Raw genomic sequence first — 19,565 nt, 5'->3', positions numbered from 1 at the left:
AAGCTTTTGTCTCTCCCAAACCCCAGGGAGGTGTTCTCCAATATTTTTCTAGTTGAACACAGGTCTCCAGTGTCAGATCACTAAGTACATGGGGCCCCAGCTCACCAATTGTTTCACTCTTTCAATTAATCCCCTCAAAAGCTTTACAATTTTATGGAAAAATTTCCATAAATTTTTCCATTCTTTACAATTTTATGGGAAAAAAATAGATTTCAATGATGGGATGATGATTTAAAAGACTTTATTTCTAGCAGAACCAGCTTTTTATGGTCATGTTAAATGCTATATTTCATTCCATGTAAAAAGAGCTCAACTGTCAACTATACTGTAGGATAAAGAGAAAGGCAGTAAAGTTGCAGTATATCCTTGAAGCATGTCAAAATTAGTATGAAAAAGAAAAGGAGGATTTTATCTCACAAGGCCATAAACACTGAGCAAATTAATTTTCCAGTCCAGGAAATCAGCAGTCATCAACAGGGTACTTTGCAAAGTAGTTAAGATTTGTGGTAATAACAAGTACTGCAGTGACACTCCGTGTGGTTCTCCACTTTGGCATTTCCCATTACTGTGGCCTAAAGGGGAAGGGAAATATTTCAGACATATTGATAGATGAGCAAAACTGAAAACTGTCAAACTAAATTGCCCGTAGCCAGCTACACAAAATAGATGCTTGCTACATTTGCATATTCTCCTTTTTGACTGATCTTTTCAACCTGAAAGATTCGATTGTATTGTATAAGTACCCTATTCTGTTTCCCAACCTATCCCACATCCCTCCACCCCAATTTTATTGGGAATAAATCCAGTCTACTCAGAGGGTGCTGACTCTATTGATGAAAGGTGACATATGCAGATGATCCCAGTAAAAGTGTCCCCAACAAAGGGAACCTTTAGACATCCATTAAACCCCCATGAATATCTCTGTTTGGATTGTTAGGAAGTTTCCCCAGGCTCTTTAAGTTATCACCTTGGTAAATGCTTTAGCCACACAGCATGTGGCTTCTGAGGTGATGTTCTTTGGGACCAACATTGTCTTCTTAGACCTTGCTGGAGTGGGATATGCTCTGGAGAAGCAGCAGCCCATGCACTGGTAAATTGGAGCACCCGGCTTGGAGAAGTATTTGTTTTCCTTTAGCTTGCATTCTGGGCAATCTATCACCAAAAAAAAAAAAAAAAAAAAAAAAAAAGCAATGAGTAAATTAATTCAAAAATGATTTGAAAGGAAACTACCAATTGTTTCTTATTATGGAATGGTAAGAATTCTTTTTTGCCATTGGAAATAGAAAATAAACAAATAAATACTTCTGGCTCTATGTTAATATCCATATATAATATCTTTATATTGATTATAGTTACTTTCATGGGAAAACAATTTTGCAGCTATGCATGAGAAATCTCAATAGTAGTCATTTCCTTCTGTGCAAGAATGGATCCTCTATCGCAATGCTATTAGAGGGCCTATAGGGAACACAGCACTTGACAGATGAAAACACCATGCTCATCTAAAGGAAATTTTGCCCAGAGGCAAAATATTTTCCCTATAGAATCTGGTATTTTTCCCAAAGAACTGCAAATATTGACAGAGAAAAAATATGTCAGCTTTTAAAAAGGTTGGTGAGTGTAGAGATCCTGATACTAGATCAGACACCTGCACTTGGGAACTAGAATTAAAAATTATCCCTTTGCTAGAGAAAAACCATAACCAATAGTAGCTCACAATTTCATAGCAGATGGAATTCTATCAGTAGCTACTATATGAATTTTTTCAAACAATACAACAAAACAAATTTATAGCATAAAATGGCTTTTTTCCTCCCTTGTTAACAGATGTGAAAATTCATTTACAAAGGCAATATTAAAATCCTCTCAACTCTTCTGGGAGAACTGTCGAAAAAAATCAACTAACTGAAAAGAAGTTTTGCCCATAAAATTCAGATAAAGAATAATAAGGACTCTATTTCAGTTGAAAATACACTGGTTATTTAAATGGACATGAAAATATCATTTTCACTATATACTTTCTGAACTTAATTTTATATTCACAATCTACAAGTGTCTAGCTATGTTCAGTAGCAAAGATTCATCACATTTGAAAAGAGGTGGAAATGTAATTAATAGAGTTATTGACGAGTATGTAGAAAGGTGCATTTTTCTTCATACTGCAAACCCATTTGGTCACACACCCTGCATTATAAACTCTCCATCAGGAAAGGAATGGAGAATATGCAGAAACACAGACAGCGTGGCCAGAATGACAGCTGCATATTTTCTGTAGTAATCCATGACACTCCTGCAAAACACACATGAGAGAAAAATGTTACTCTGCAATTGGTTTACCACACATAATAACAATGGGCACTTTTAAAATCATGCTAATAATAACCACCAGTATCTTGATCCCTCTGCTTACAGTTCCAACATAATCTAAAGTCATGTGGAATTTTTAAAAATTCTTTTTAGGAAAGAGGTAGAGGAGTGAAGCTTCCCTTTTTGTCACATACAATGGCTTAATGATACAACAATAAATTATCTTTTTAAATACATTACCCCATTAAGAAGTCTCAGTGTCCTTCTGAGACAGAAATACCTCAGTGTCTGGAAAGCCCCTACCATAAATTTCTTTGATCCATTGTTTCTATCAATAAACTTTACAGAACATGTGCATTCTTGAGCTATTTTTACAGCCTATTAGGTGCTCTCATGATTAGAGGAAGAAGGACCCTGGCCCAAACTAGTCAAAGCCAGATAACAGCACATGCGCAGAATGACCAAAAGTGACTCACTGTAGCAGGGGACTCATTATAATACTAAAATCCCAATGTCTGGGTGGAATTTTTTCTGAATGCATGATGTATAATGAGGTATGTATAGAAACTGCAAAGCACCAGTGAAACACCATCCTGAACACACAAGAACACCTAGTTGTTTGTTTCTGGCCCAAAAGCCTTGAACTCTATAAAAACCAAAGGTAAGGCTTTGATCAAGAGCCTCCCCTTTCCAAAGAAGACTCTGTGGAGCTCTTTCTCTTGCTCTGTCATTTACAATAAATCCTGGTGTTCTCTTGCCTTCACTCATTGACCTTATTGCAATCTTCAGTGAGGGTCTCAAGGACCCACCAGAGAAGCAAATAACACTTATTTATGCAATGTCTCATTACTGCACGTAGCGGAGGGATGAAAAAGGATTACTCAGACTCCATGTACAGAACAATGAGAAGTCTAGAGGGACTACACCACAAAGGTGCAGCCAAGCTCCAAGGCAGTCTCATTTTTATTTAGAATCAGACAGAAAATAAAGATCAAAGAAGCAAGCAGGCAAATGGGGAATGCACAAGTGTGTGGGGGATGCGTAAGCAAATGGCCCCAGCCAAGGTTGGAAAATAGGGAGAAAGTCAAGGAAAGTCTCAGTGTTTATGGTACTCGAACCATAACACCTATTGCTGTTTGTGCACATGCTGTTTTCAGCATGTATAGATCCTCATACCAGGACTTTTGTCCTGAGAGGTTCCTTATCAACTTTCTGTTTCTGCACACTGAGAGGCACAAAATAGTCAAAGCAAAGAATAATCAAAGCAAAGATACGAAATAGTTGAGGCACACGATAATCCAAGCTCCCACAATGCAATATGGAGGCTAGATTAACAGTTTCTTTTTCTTTTTTTTTTCTTTTTTTTAATAGAGGCATGTTATTTATTTGTTTGTTTATACATGCACTGGGTACAGTCAGAAGCACGGGAGGGTGAGAGAATTCACCAGAGTCAGAGCAGGGAGCAGAGCAGGCAGAGGACCAAAGTACACTGCTGAGGGGAGCAGCGGGCTGCAGGAGAGGTCTCCGCGCCATGTGGGACCCTCCTCCGATGACCAGGGAGCAGCCGGGGATCGAACCGGTGCTGCGGAGGCTGCGGGCAGCTTTCGCAACCCAGCACTCAACCGCTGCGCCACCGGGGAGGCCCTAGATTAACAGTTTCAAGGAGTCAGTGGTAAGAAAGGAGTTGAGGAGGGGTAAGTGTGGCTAAAAAGAACAAATGAGAGGGAGACTTGTGCTAGAACAGCACTGTATCTTTATTATTATTATTAATTATGTATTTATCAATGGAAATTGTTACTTAACCAAATATTCATGGTTCAGGACACAGGTCAGTGACAAATTTACATAGATGTCAACTCAAAAAATTGTTTATGTTCCAAATCACTCAGTGCTCTGAAAGATAACCAGTCTTCCTCATCTCAAAATCTTTCATGGAATCATAATTTCTACATAAATATGAACATGTCTTTCTTAGTTCTGCCACAGTAAATTTACATAGAAAGCTGCAACCCCCAGGAATACAATGAATGTCTCAACAATATGAAATTGCAGACACTTGATCATAAAGCCATGCATCTGAGGTTCATCAAAGCATTGAAAGCCCATGGTTATTCTTCTCAACACCAATGTCCTTCCAGACAATTCTGTATCTTGATTGTGATCATCATCACACTAATCTACACATAGGATAAAATTGAATACAGGTGCACACACACACACAATAATAGTGAAAGTTCAATAAGCTCTTCAGGTTGTACCAATATCAATGTCCTGGATTTTACAATATAGTAGAGTTATGCAGGGTATAATCACTGGGAAGAACTGATGAAAGGTTACCTGAGACTTCCCTATACTTTTTTTTGGCAATTCTCCCTAAAATATAATCCAAAACAAAAAGTTTTTTTAAAAACACATTTCAGAATGTGATTTAAAATTGTATGTGAGTCAAAATTTACATTTATTTGTAGAACAACATAAGACCATAGTTTTGCTAGATGTTTCTGTCAGCTCATACATCTTTTAAGAATAATTTGTCAGACGGCAGAACTAACCTTTTATAATGTAGTAAATGAACTACGTAAGTATAGGTGAAGCTGAAACATTTTATTACTTATGAAAACATTATTTTCACCTAATATATATTTATACATAAGTAATTATAGGTTTTATTTTCTTCATGCATAAATGACAATGACTAAATACTGTTCTAAGTCAGTGATTCTGGGAACCCAAAACACTTTGTAGTTGTCAGAGAGGTCAAAATGATTTTCATAATAATACTAAGAGGTTATTTGCCTTTTTTCACTCTTATTCTCTTATGAGTGTTCAGAGAAACTTCTTAGAGGCTGTATGACATATGAGATTACAATATATTGGATTAGGAAGCACATGAGAATTTAGCTATGTTCTGTTGAGCCAAACTTTTAAAAAGAATTGCAAAAAAAGATAAAATAATGACATTAATTGATTGTGTTTTGTTTTGGAAATTTTCATTTTTTTATATAAATATACATTATTTGTGTTAACATATAATGGGTTGTTTATTGCTGTTTTAATTTTTTTAATTTTTAATTTTATTTTTTAAGATTTTTTATATAATTCTTACAAGCGACTATAAACCAGAGACATATTGCTGTTTTTAAATGAACAAATATCTTAAAACTTTTCTAATGTAATTTCTCAATCAGTAAATATAACTTCATATGCAAAAGTTCTTTGGGATCTTTGATCATTTTTAAGAGTGTTAAAGGATTCTGAGACCAAAAAGTTTGAGAACTACTGCCTCATTGATATACCAAAGCTACAAGGAAATTTTCAGAATTAAAACTGGTTTCCTTTTTAAAGTATCAGTTTTGTGCTTTGATATTGCAGCTCATATATTATGAAAATCCAGCATTATGCGGCGAACAATTTTATCAGAATTAATTCAGAGAGAAACATTTATAACAAGATTGCAGAGTGTGAGAGCATGAAGTCAATGCACATATTAAAATTTGCTTATGATAAAGTGAAAATTGAAAAAAAGAGCCAAAGTCAACCCTGCTGTAGCTCTTAATATTTTTTTTAAGAAATGAGATTAACCAAGCAGAAAGGGATTAAACTCAAATTCTAGGTGTTTTGGAAAACATTTTAATAAATCTTTTTATCACCCTAATCACCTTTAGGTCTTCTGGTTTGGAATTTGGAAGAGAAGCATTAAGAATCACTGGCTGGAAAAATAATTATGTTCAGCTGGGATTTATGCTACTTTGTAAAATATGTTCAATATTAATCAGATTTCCTACCCTCAGATTCTTGGTATTCTAAGTGAATACCTTATAGACATCGCAAGTACATAACAGATCTATACACACAACCACTCTGTCAAACTCCCACATCTACTCAACAGGCCCTTACCTCCTGTCAATTGCCACATCAGAATAATAGGACTTCAACAAAATGTGCATTTTCTCAACTTGGCTGCTAAGGCCTTTTTGTCCCTTCTTAGTCCATCTACCTGAGAGTCCTTTAAAGAGTTGCTCAGCTGCCAACTTCTCTGTGAGGGTTTTACACAAGCCCAAAGTCATAAATCTCTCCACTGCACTCACCTATCACTTTGCTTGTTTCCTAGGTGAAGTTCTGGTTTGCCCTGAACTCTAGCCAGTTACGTATATGTTTGTCTCTCATTCACGTGATGCTTTCTTAAGAGTAAAAACTATGCCGCCACCAGGCTACCCCAAAGTCTTGCACAGTAAATGCAATGATGTTGCAGTGGGACTTTAGAACAGTTATAATATCAATCACAAGTTGCTAATGTAGAGCTGTCATTCAAGCCCAGGAACAAGATAATGCTGGAATGACAGCTTAGAATAAATGTTTAATAAAATAAAATACTTTCAGATATTAAATTCATTAAAGACTGTTTTCACTTAACTATATAACTTGTAGCTGGATAATATGTTACTCTTTAAGTGCTAAATAAGCACAGGTAGGAGCCATACTTTATTCAAATGTAAAGGTCATAAAAATTTTAAATAAGGTCACAGTAAACTCTGTATGTACACAAATTTAGATTCTTGCTATAACATCAATATGAAGAAAAAAGTAGCATTCTTGAAAGTAAAAAGAATAGTGCTATATTTTTTATTATTTAACACGTTTGCATATTATTTATATATGCAAATATATAAATTGTATAATTAATGTGTTAAATGATTTATAAAATAAGCACTCTACCAGTGTACCATACATGTATAAATATAGACACACCAAGTATCATGCACATACATACCCACCCCACATATCATTAGAGAGTCTAGGTTGAGAGATACTATTGTGGCCACTTTGGGGGAACACAACCTGCTCTAGTGGTGAAAATCTACTGGCAATGAACAGGGGACTTCTGTGGGCAAATTCTCTGCTCTGTAAAAAATCTGCTCAGAAAAAAAAAATCCTTATAAAGGTGCCAGGATTGAGAAATCTATAACCCCAGCATGTCTGTCCTATTGTTGAAAGACTTCAAGCCAAATATACATAAAAAAGATATGTAAAAATACTTGGTTCACTGTGACATCCGGTCTTTCAATCACAAAGATGCTATCATTCCTCTCCCCTGCCAGAGAGTGAGATTTTGGGGTTTTCTAATGGTGGTAATATATGGGGGTGACTCATCCATACTCGCACCAGTAAACCCAACTGACTCATAGCATGTTTTTGAGATGACTGGATAGGATTAGTGGTATCATTCTTTGTTAACAAAGCAAATTAAATCTAACTGACTTCTAGATAGTTAACCTAAGGCTTCACTTCATTTGTCCCTTGTCCAGTAATGACAGAGGAGAGGAAAATTAGAGTGCCTTCAGTGAACGGTGACTCGTGAAAAGAAGCAAGGTGTTTAAGGCCCAGCACATTGCCCGACATTGACAATGGTATAAATAATTGTTAAAATAATACCTGGCATTAAATGAGCCCTTATATGTGCTCGATATACTTTTATGCATGTTGAACATACAAATATACTCAATATTCATGACAACTCTATATGTACTGTTCTCATTTTTGCAGAGGTGAAGTAACCTATGCAAAATGACAAAATTTGTCAAGGGCAGAGTCAAGCTTTTAAAATGTCTCTTTATAATTCTAGACTCCAAGCTCTGAACCACACCTCACTATACTGCCTTGAAATATTTATAATTTACAATGAACTTCTTAAATGACTTTTTCAATGATACATCCCTAAATAAGATGCTGGCATCCTTTTTAGAGCAACAGTATTTTGTAACAAATATACCTTGCCCATGAAATTTTTTACTTTACACATTAAATGACTTTATACGTTCAATGCCAATTCTATTTCCCACCTTTTACTTTGTTTTCATGTAAATTTGAGCCACACCTTCTTCAGAGCAGCATTAAAAAAAAAAGTAATTTCATTTGGATGAAGAGGCATTTTCTAACTGATCCACTTATGAGAACTGTTGTTGATTAATGGGGTGTGGGAAAAAGAGAACCAACATTACCTTTTGCTTACATTTCCTTGTTTGATTCTTTTCTCATTTCTATGAGGAAAGCATTATTATGGTATCTATTTCATTACCAGAAAAGTAAACTCAGAAAATTAAAAGGATTTTCCAAAGTCATTTGGAAAATGATCTGATCTTAAGATAGTACCCTTTACCTCTGGTACCCCCATAGCCAAGAAGTACTAGTTAATTCATTTCCTCCTTTATGATTTTGATTATCAGGCATGGATCGTGCTGTTACAATTGTCTTCTCTATGTTGCCCTGGATTCTACTCCCAGTTCACTCTAAGTCCCACTCTCATTTATATCCCATATTATTGAGGGAGCTGGAACATTATCTGAGTTTGATGAACCAAGGAAATACTGTTTACTTTATGCAGCATTACAGTGGTAATGCTGAAATGTTATACACCAAAAGCAGAATTTGCAAGGATTGTAAATTGATAGCAAACTACTTTAGGATCCACAATCTATTAAAAATGGAAGTTTGATGCTATGGATCATGCCACTCTCAATGCAAATATCAATTGATTTCTGTATATTTTCTTTTTGTGAAAGCAGATCATTTTTATCTATTTTTAGACAAGATATACGTTATTTTCTAATTTTGCCAATTCTATTTCCCACCTCTTACTTTGAGTTTTCATGTAAATTTGAGTCCCACATTTAAAAATATGTACAGTAAAACTGAGATTATGTTCTGGAACATAATCATTTGTTTTTTTTAACATTGTTCACATTCTACCCTTTCAGCAGGAAATGGCAAGAAATATGACTCAAAATTTCAACAACCCTATTACTAAAAGAAAAAAAGAAAGAAAAGAAGCAACCGAGAACCAAAGTTAAAGTTGAAATGAAAACACAGGAACTTTTCATAAATTGTGACTTATCTTTGTAAAATAACTCAAGTCTGTAGCAAAGTATTACAATGCAATGGGTGACCGATAATGTGAATAACTGAACTGGTGTTAAGTTATTACCTAAGAAACCTCTTCAAAAACTTAGAAATATCTTGTATTCTAATGTAATATATGTTACTTTAGTGTGGGGAAAATATTATGGAGTTTAAGAAACAAAAGTTCTTATGAAAATTAAATAGAGCTTCTTCATTTCCAATAGAGCCACACAAACCTGCCCAAAACCTGATGCTAACAACGTAGAGGCAAAAGAACATTTTTATTTCCTACTTTCAATTTCCCAACCAGCTGCCATTTCAACTATCCCTGACGCAGTATAACTAAGGTTAGCAAAGGTTTCCAGAATGTTTCAATGGAACAAGCCAATCTGACTTGAACAACTGATTCTGTATTGCAAGGTATGCTACCCATATGGCACAGCAGACCTCTCCTGTCTAGCCCACTGCTCCCCTCAGCAGTGTATTTCAGTATATCTGCCTGTTCTGTTCCCTACTCTGTCTCTGGTGAATCCTCTCACTGCCCCCCCACCTCTGGCCTGTACCCCAGCTCTTATATGCATAAATAAATAAATCTTTAAAAAAGACACAAATGACATCCAATACTTCTTGAGGACAATTTTTAGATACAGGCACTCAAATATCTCAACAAGAGACATTTATGTTTCTGGTTTGTTAGATAACAGATTGGTCTATGATCACTGAACACAATTTTGCAGACTACCTTCTAATTCAGACATGAAAGCTGAAAAAAGAATGTGTAAATGCCTGTCTAACTCTCTCCTTACAAAGGTTTATGTATAGCCCCCCACTAAGTTCTCAAATTTTTATTCCTTCATCATTTAAAATCCCCAAAGTTGATTCATTCAAATTACCTTCCTCTGGACTTTTTGCAGGATGTATGCAGGGCAGTTGATTGTAGATCTGAAGACAGGTTTTAGCTTTGTCTTATGATTTCTCAGTAACTGCAGTTAATAAAGTCCTCACCTGTCTTTTATAACAACAGAGTAATAAAAATTACATGTACCCACCTGTCCCTAAGCCCAGGGATCAGCAGTAAATTCCATCCAGTGATTGAATGGTACTTGGTATAATTACCATGACATCAATTTGATCTTATCTTGTTTCAACCCTTAGATTATGTTTTTGTTTTGAGCCATTTTCACATGGTAGTGACCGCAAGGTCAGCCTATGAAAAGAGAGTCCACTGCCATTTTCTACGTAATTTTATCAAGACTTGCACACAACATCCTGAAAGTTGACACTTTCCTATAAACAAGTCCCTATGAGTGCCACATTTAATTAACTAAGTACCTAATGTTTACTTAAAATGGGATAAAAGCTGTAAATTTCAGATAATAGATATAGAGCATTTCCAGGCAACACACACATATTTTGACTTCTCTAAAATTAAATGTTCAAGAGGATTTAATAAGGATGCATGGAGAAGATAAGGCAGTTCTGAGGAATGGTTGGTTCTCAAAGATAATTGTGCCCTTTTTTCTCATTTCAGTATTGTAAAGCTCAATTTCTTCCTAAAAAGTTGTAGTATGCTTAATCCTAAGATTCCAAATTCAGTATCTCTATAAAACTTAGACAGTTACTCAGGTTATAACTGTGGTTTTTATCCACACAGATTATGATCTCTCAAAAGTTCCTGTCTCTATCCAGTCTGCTCAGTTACTGTCTCTGTTAAGAACTGTAGCATCCCAGGGGGAGTTTACAGATCCAGTGAATCAAAAAGCAGCTACTGTTTAACGTAAAAAAATAATTAACCAAAGAAAGAAAAGTTGCTCTGTAATTTATTATCTCTGATAAGTCAACTATTTCAATTCTTACACGTTTTCAGATTTCCATTATCTCCTTCTGATGATTTCTTTCTGTTTTCATTCTACCCATTCACCTTTTCCTGGTGACGATGTTATTCTTTTTCCATGAATTTCTATCATTTAAGTCTCAAAGGAGTGGCAGTATATTTTCAGAGTAGCAGACTTATTTTGGAAATCTGGAGCTTTTATAGTTTCAGGGAATGAAAACCATTCAGTCTCTGGATAGACTCCTTTTCCTTTTCTCCCTTCTACTGATGAATTTTACTCTTTATTCTAGTGTCTCCCCTCTGTTTGTATCTTCTTTCAATGCTTCTTTCTTTTTTATCTGTATGATTAAGTAGAAATGTTGTTTCTGGTGTGTTCTTATTAAACTATTTTCATTGGTTTATGATTTAGTAATGGGGTTTATTTTTATTATGTTTCTATAAAGAATTGGGACTATAAGGAGATTAATATAAAATTTTTAAATAGTGTTTTTAAATTTTACAGGTTTTATATTTGTAAACAGACATGGAAAAATAAGTAAATTAAACAAAACAGTTTTCAAAACAGTCCCTTCCACACCTCACCTCTCCCAAACCCTCTTCCCTACTCAGGAGTAATTGTTCCAGTTTCTTATGTATGTTTATGCACATAGCCTATGGAGAAATAGATAAACTATATATAACTTCACATTCCCAACCCAATTCTTAAAATGATAAACAGAGTACAAAAATTAAAGGAAATTCTGCATTGGTATTCATAGTTTAGAGCAGTTTCTTGAGGTTAATAAGATTTATTTTTTTAAAGATTCATTCATTCATTCATTCATTTAAGCACTGGGTACAGTCAGAAGTGTGGGAGGGTGAGAGAATTCACCAGAGCTAGAGTGGGGAGCAGAGCAGGCAGAAGGATCAAAGAACACTGCTGAGGGGAGCAGCAGGCGGCAGGAGAGGTCTGCGCACAATGTGGGACCCTCCTCCGGTAGCCGGGGAGCAGCTGGGGATCGAACCAGCGCTGCAGAGGCCGTGGGCAGCTTCTCAACCCAGCGCTCAACCACTGCGCCACCGGGGAGGCCCAGGTTAATAAGATTTAAATTATGCTTCTCTGTACTTTCTAAAATGAACATATATTACTTTTAATTATAATTGGGGAAACAAATGATTAATAATTGGAGAAACAAATGTTAATAATTGGAGAATTAATAATTGGAGAGTTTTTGTTATGATTTGGCAAAGTATTATTTGAAAGATAAGTTTTTGCTTCACAATTTTGTGTAACTTTTTTCATATATCACTGACAGTTCTATCCCAAACCTGACAGCTCCATTTTCCTCCCTCTTGGATTGCTGGTAGGACCACTGAGTGATCTAAACTACTCCTCATCCATTGATAATTACCTCTCAAGTGCTAAAATTGAATCTCCTAAGGCCAAGAAGGTAGACTGGCTGAAGACAATAGGATGCCAGAGCAACTAGTTACCTTTACAAGGCAAAGTCTTAAAAGTACCTCATGCTGCAGAAGTCATATCAGAAACAACTTTGCAAACCCATATCATACAGTGAATATGTAGACTATGCTAAATATATTAACTTTTCCTAATGAAGTTTTGTCATCTACACACTGAAGATAACCACCTTTGTAAACATTTCATATACTTACTTGATTTGTTTTATTAAGCATGACTTGATCTTTCTAATAGCAAGCTATGATTATCCCAAACATTATGCTATAATCAAAACAGCTGAAGTATATTAAATTCTTGCTTTTCCAAGTAGTTTTTTCTTCAGTAATTTCAGTGATGCATTACATGATTTTAAATTTTCAAGTAACGCAAGAGCATATATAATGAACAAATAAGTCTTTTCCCACCCAAAATCTCTACTCTCATATCCAAAGGTATCTACTTCTAGCAATCTCCTAAAGTTTCCAGAATTTTGCTATGCATATACACACATGTTTTTTGGGGGAGGAGGGTGCTATATACAAATAAGAATATAATATACACATGCCCTCCTTCTTTCTTCTTTTTAAAACTTACAATGTACTTGATGGTTTTCTCCATATCCAAATGTGCAGATCTAACCATACTGTTAAAATATACAAACTCTTAAGGATCATTAATTATTAACAATTCCCTTTTAATGATCCTTTTCAGTTTTTTAACTATTATAAGCAATCCTGTAATTATCATCCTTGTTCTGATTACATGTAGAATTATAGTTCTAAGATACATTTTTAGAAATGGAATTGCTGGATTAATAAATATGAATACTTTAAAATTGTATAGAGATTACTCAAATGTTCTTCTCCACCCCTACTCAAAGCTGATGCCGTGAACTATGCTAATTTTTATGAAATCAGTGAAGAATGGTAACTTTTTTGTTTATACTTATGTTGAGCAGGACTGAACATCACTTTATACCTTATAGGTCATGTATGGATCATTTTCCGTGAACTACCTGTTCAAAAATCTTTCTCAAATTATTTATCTTTAATTTTAAACTTGATATTCAACTCTTTGGTGTTATTTTTAACATACAATAGTTTTCATGTGATCAAATATATCTTTTTACTTTCAGGCTTGTTATATATAATGCCAAGATACTAAAAAAAGTATTCATATTACATTCTAGAATATAGATAGCTATATTTTCTTTTCTCAGTTTAGATCCTTCATTCATCATTAGCTTATTTGGAAGTGATGAATAAATTAGAAAACCAGCTTCTTTTTAAGTCTAAAGAGTAAATCAGTTGTTATAACACTATGTATAGAATAGTCAAATTTTTTTTCTACATTACTAAATTCCCAAATATTTGGGATTAATTTGGGGGGATTCTGTACTATGATTCACATCAATTGGAATGTTCAATAAATTATAGTAATGTTTAAAAATTCATAAAGATCATTAAACATTAGATTTAATTACTTAGTATCTATCAAATATGCATGCTGATGTGCAATATCAAAGAGAATTTAGACATAGAACATATTTTTAACTTGCTAACAACCTGGTTGCCATAAATCAGAAGAACTCAGATTATCCATCCACATTCTTTTTGACTTGTCATTAGGCTACTAACCCAGAATCCTGATTTCCTAATCTCAGTTTGACTATTTAATACTATATAGTAATGTTTCTTGTAGTATTTCCCATTTTTTATCTAAACTAGAATTACCAAACTATTTGTTTAAAATACAGATTTCTGGGTCCCATGTGTGACCTACTGCCTCACAATCTCTGAGTTGAACTGAGAGATTTGCATTTTATATGTCACAGCTTTATTATGTAACATTGTTGCACAAGGCTGCACACCATTGTTTAGTGAGCCAGAATTATGGTTAAAGGGCAATGTGGTTTGTTTTCATCTTCAGCTGTGCCCATAGCACAACTAAATTGAAAATGGTCAAGTCATTTGTTCGGATATGTGAGCCTGAATGCTGCAGAGGCAGCTGAAACACCCAGCAACCAGAACCTGCCATAAGGATAGTCAGAGCACCAAAGAACTACCCCTTGGTCACAGACACAAAACATCAGCAGACAGTTTCTTCATTGAGATAAGGCTTTTCAGCAGCAGCAGCAGGTAAGGCAATTGACAGTTTGAAAGAGCAACCTGAGAACGTGATGTCTAACACACACAACAGCAACAAAATCTCCCCAGAATTGATGGACAAGGAGCAGGCCAACTTGACACATGCAAAGCAGCAAAGAATATTCTCTACTATTTGAGTCAAAATAGTGTAGTCTAATCAATAATGCAAACATCCTGTTTCTCGGGCTAACAACCTCTGTCACTTAAGCCCTCGGAGTGATAAAGAAACTGCTGGTACAATTATATGCAATCTTCTTCTACTCTGAAATGTCAATAGACTAGGCAAATAACGCTTGGAAGAAAGGGAGGAAAATCTCACCGGTGAAAAATGATTTATTAAACATTTTCCCATTTCTTTTTGCTGCACATATCTCCTCACACTTCTGTTTCAGAAAATTTTCAGTAATGGGCCATCAATGAAAGCTCCATAGGAGAAATGGGTTTTGTACAACAACTTAAAAAAAAAATTGTATTGATAGAATGATTCAGATATAGTTACAGTGTAGTATGGGAGGCGTGGGAAGGGAGCAGGAAATGAAACCCAAAAGTAGTTCCTACCCAAATTTTGCAGGGAAATCTTAAAAGACATTAAATGCCACATGAATTAGCCTAATGCACCTCTGTCACAAAGGACATGGCTATTTTTCCATGAGAAAAAGGATGCCACATTCATAAATCTTTTTGTATTTTCCCTCTGTGCTTGAATAAAACAATCATGTACAGTTTTGGAGACAGTGAAGAGCTTGGTGAGAGTAAGTTGAAGTCATTGAGTAAAAGAGATTTCATTTGGATGACACTTTTGGTGTGGGTAACAGGAAGCCTGTGGTTCCCACCAAAAGGAAGGGCAAACAATGCCAGCTAACCTGGCCTAGAGTATTAGCTGATATTCGACAGAAAATGTTCAAGAGGAAAGAAGAGAATCTTGTCACAAACATTATCCTGACCTTTGTCCCATACATCAGACCACCTGAATTGAACAGTGGAAAGATTCTGTCTAATGTCAGCCTCTAGATGCTCATCTGGGCTTGTAAAGTCCTAATCATTGCTCAGGCAGTGGGAGACTCTCCCTTTCACAAAAGTGCCTCCATATCTCTTCAGTATGTGAGACATAACCTGAATCAGCAATCACCCACCAAACCTCACCACCTCCATTTCCCTCACTGACACCTCTAAGATAAACATACTCAATGGGAACTAGGTTTGTCATCCTTCCCCATGCCTGATCATATTCCATAGGAGTTGTTTTTGCCATGTCTCATCTGTGAAATATTAAAGTTGGGTTGGGAGAAGGGAGAAGAGAATTTGGAAGACTAGAAGTAAAGAATTAATATATACCTATATCTAGTTCTATATACCTATATACCTATATATGAGTTGTCAAAGGAATACAATGTCATAAAATATAGTATGAGATTTGTTAGTAAAGAGGAGGGAAAAAAACAGTGTAAGAGCTGATTCTTAAGGTTCAGAGATTGAGATAACACAGTTATTTCAGTATAAGGTCTCCTTTCCCTGTCCTCAAAATACTGAATTTTTATAAAAGAGTTGTTTTTTATTTATCTATGCATACAAGAACTGGGGTATAGGCCAGAGGTGTGGGGGAGGTGAGAGGATACACCAGAAACAGAGTGAGGAACAGAACAGGCAGACTGACTGAAATACACTGCTGAGGGGAGGAGTGGGTAAGACAGGAGAGGTCCACTGCACCATGTGGGTAGCTCCCAGGCTAGGGATTCAACTCATGCTGCAGTGGCTGTGGATAGCTTGATACCTCTGAGACTTAAGCCCTGCACCACCAGAGAGGCCCAACACTGAATTTTTTTAATTAATTTTGTTTTGAAAATTATTCATATCCTTTGTGATAAAGACATTCTAGATGCATTCCCAAAAGTAGGGTCAGATGCTTTGGCCTCAAGTACAAAACAAAAGAAGCTCATTCTCTCTCATAGCTTCACTTTATTTTTTTTTTATTTTTTTTTAAGATTTATTTATTTATACAAGCACTGGGTATAGTCAGAAGCGCGGGAGGGTGAGAGAATTCACCAGAGATAGAGCGGGAAGCAGAGCAGGCAGAAGGACCGAAGTACACTGCTGAGGGGAGCAGCGGGCGGCAGGAGGGGTCTGCGCGCCATGTGGGACCCTCCTCTGGTGGCCGGGGAGCAGCCGGGGATCGAACCGGCCCTGCAGAGGCTGCGGGCAGCTTTGCAACCCAGCGCTCAACTGCTGCGCCATCGGGGAGGCCCCATAGCTTCACTTTAAATCTCTGTTCCAGATCTGAATTTTCCCTTGACCTTCTTGCCAGTGTCTTCAGTATTGACAATCTATTGCTGTATTACCAGCTACCCCAACCTTAGCAGCTTTAAACAACATTTATTATCTTTTTTTTTTAAAGATTTATTTATTTGTTTGTTTATACAAGCACTGGGTACAGTCAGAAGCGCGGGAGGGTGAGAGAATTCACCAGAGCCAGAGCGGGGAGCAGAGCAGGCAGAAGCGAAGTACACTGCTGAGGGGAACAGCAGGCAGCAGGAGAGGTCTGCGCGCCATGTGGGACCCTCCTCTGGTGGCCGGGGAGCAGCCGGGGATTGAACCGGCGCCGCAGAGGCTGCGGGCAGCTTCCCAACCCAGCGCTCAACCGCTGCGCCACCGGGGAGGTCCACAACATTTATTATCTTACTTGGTGTCTAAGAGTCAGAAATCTGCAAGTGTCTTAGCTGAGTGGGATAGAATCAAGATCTCTTAAGAGATTGCCGACAAGCTGTCAGATGGGGTTGCAGTCATCTCAAGGCTCAACTGGGGTAGAGAATGGTCTTCTAAAGTCACTCATGTGGTTGCAGGCAAACCTCAATTCCTCACTGTTGGGCAGAGACAGTGGAGGTTACCACGTGGTCTTCATAGGAGTGCTACAATGTGATGGGGGGGAGGGGAATTCTCATATATTATTGATGGGAATGCAAATTTCAAATAATGCAATCATTTTAGAAAACAATTTGGCCTTTTCTTATAATGTGAAATACACAGTGATGATCTAGCAATCTTTCTCCTCAATTTATCTAAAAGAAATTAAAACATGTCCACACAAAGACCTGTATGTGAAAGTTTATAGTAACTTTAAGCTACTGATAATAGCCAAAATAGAAAATAAGTTCATTGCTGTTCAATATGTGAATGTACATACATAATGTGGCACATCCATACAGAGAAATGTTGTTTACAGTAAAAAAGAAACTACCAATACATGCAACACATGTATCAATGATGATAAGCCAAACAAAAAACTTTACACAGTATAATTCCTTTCCTATCACATTCTGAAAAAGCGAAACTACAGGAACAAAGATCAGATTAGTGTTTGAGAAATAGGGTGAGGGGATTGATTCCAAAAAGACAGTAAATTTTCTGTAACTGAGTATCGTGGTGATCATTACTTGGCTGTATACATTTGTCAATTCTCAAATTGTACCTAGAGAAAATGGATTTTACAGTATATAAACTATGCATCATTAAAACTGACTTTCAAAAAATAAAAATAATGGTAGGAAGGACATTCCATTGAGAGGTAACAGCAAGTGAGAATGTGACAATATGGTGAGTATAAGTTTCCTGTACCCAATTCTAACATGAATGTATGTGGAGGATTCCTTACACCATCAAGAGGCTGGTGTCCAAGAATTCAACTCAGTGCTGACACTATCTACCTTCAGATAGCATCAGATTCCATAGGTAAAGTGTTCAGTCTTCCAAGATCTCCTTCTAGTCTTCTACTTCAGGTGTCAGTCACATGCAGACTTTCGGAAGTGCTGCTTCTGAAAACTGGCTACAAATCAGAGATTCCCACAGCCCTCTCCTTGGGTTCTATTAATTTGCTAGAACAGTTCACAGTATTCAAGAAACTCATTTACTCACTAAGTTACCAGTTTATCCTGCAAAAGATATTAAAGAATATAAATCAACTGTCAGATGAAGAGATACATAGGGAAAGATCTCAAACAAAGGAGCTTCTGCCTCAGAGTTTGGGGCCTGGCACAGTGGCATGTGGAAGTGTTCCAGTTCCCCAACCTGGAAGCTGTCTGAATCCCATCCTGATTTCCTAACCAGGCTTGATTGATTAAATCACCAAGGTCACTGGTAATTGATTAAACCTCTAGGTTCTTTCCATTCACCAGAGGTGAGGGTGGCAGGGGGATAAGAAGAAATGAAAATTTTAACCCTCTAATTACATGGTTGGTTCTCCTGGCAACCAGTCCCCATCTTTAGGTGGAGTCTAAAAGGAACCTTATTAACATAACAAAAGACACTCTTCCAAGGGTTTAGTTGCTGTGAGCCTGGAACCACAGATGAAGACTAAATATATAGAAGAAATATATTTTTGTCACCTGAATGAGAAATAGATTTTTTTTCATAAATCTCAATATCATGGGGCATAATATTCAAAGCACGGAGTGGCAAATGATGGAATCCTGAATATTTCTCTTGCATCTTTAGTTTCTATCCAACACGAAAGCCTGCATCCCTCTCACCTTGAAAAGTACCTTCTTATGTTGTTGAAACTCTAAATCTTAGCATAGCAGACCCTTCCACACACTGATGCACAGCCGAGCTGTCAATGTGAAAATTCAGGAGACAATTTAAAGTTAGATTTTCTTGACTGATCCCCTTACTTATCCTACCAAACAGATGCCACTCTCCTTCAGGGCCATTGCTTTGAGGGTGGTAGCAGTGGTACAGTGATGACAGTGGTGGTGATTTGTTTCTCTCGTATACCTTTCTTTCCCACCCACTGCTCTCCTATAGTTCAGGCTTTTATTTTCTTCTCATCAGGATTGACATTGCAGACTTCTAACTGGTCTTAGTGTCTCTGATCACTCTCTCTTCTTTCCAGATAAACCTTCTGAAAAATACTAATCTAATTCCACCATGTCCTAAGAAAATATTGATTCAA

At 36.5% G+C, this 19,565-nt stretch overlaps 1 protein-coding gene across 1 annotated transcript; it reads right to left on the bottom strand.

Moving 5' to 3' along the window:
• Positions 1-494: 494 nt before the first annotated feature.
• Positions 495-2,301, bottom strand: CGA (glycoprotein hormones, alpha polypeptide; the record flags this gene model as incomplete). The annotated part of the gene is made up of 3 exons (XM_084259585.1): positions 2,184-2,301; positions 968-1,152; positions 495-572 (listed from the first exon to the last, which is right to left on the bottom strand). The coding sequence occupies exons 1-3, from the start codon at positions 2,281-2,283 to the stop codon at positions 495-497; spliced, it is 363 nt and encodes a 120-aa protein (XP_084115711.1). The 5' UTR covers positions 2,284-2,301.
• Positions 2,302-19,565: the final 17,264 nt, after the last annotated feature.

This window comes from Talpa europaea, assembly GCF_964194135.1.
Source record: "Talpa europaea genome assembly, chromosome: 2".
Taxonomy (NCBI): domain Eukaryota; kingdom Metazoa; phylum Chordata; class Mammalia; order Eulipotyphla; family Talpidae; genus Talpa; species Talpa europaea.
This window is presented reverse-complemented; position numbering and strand designations above follow the sequence as displayed.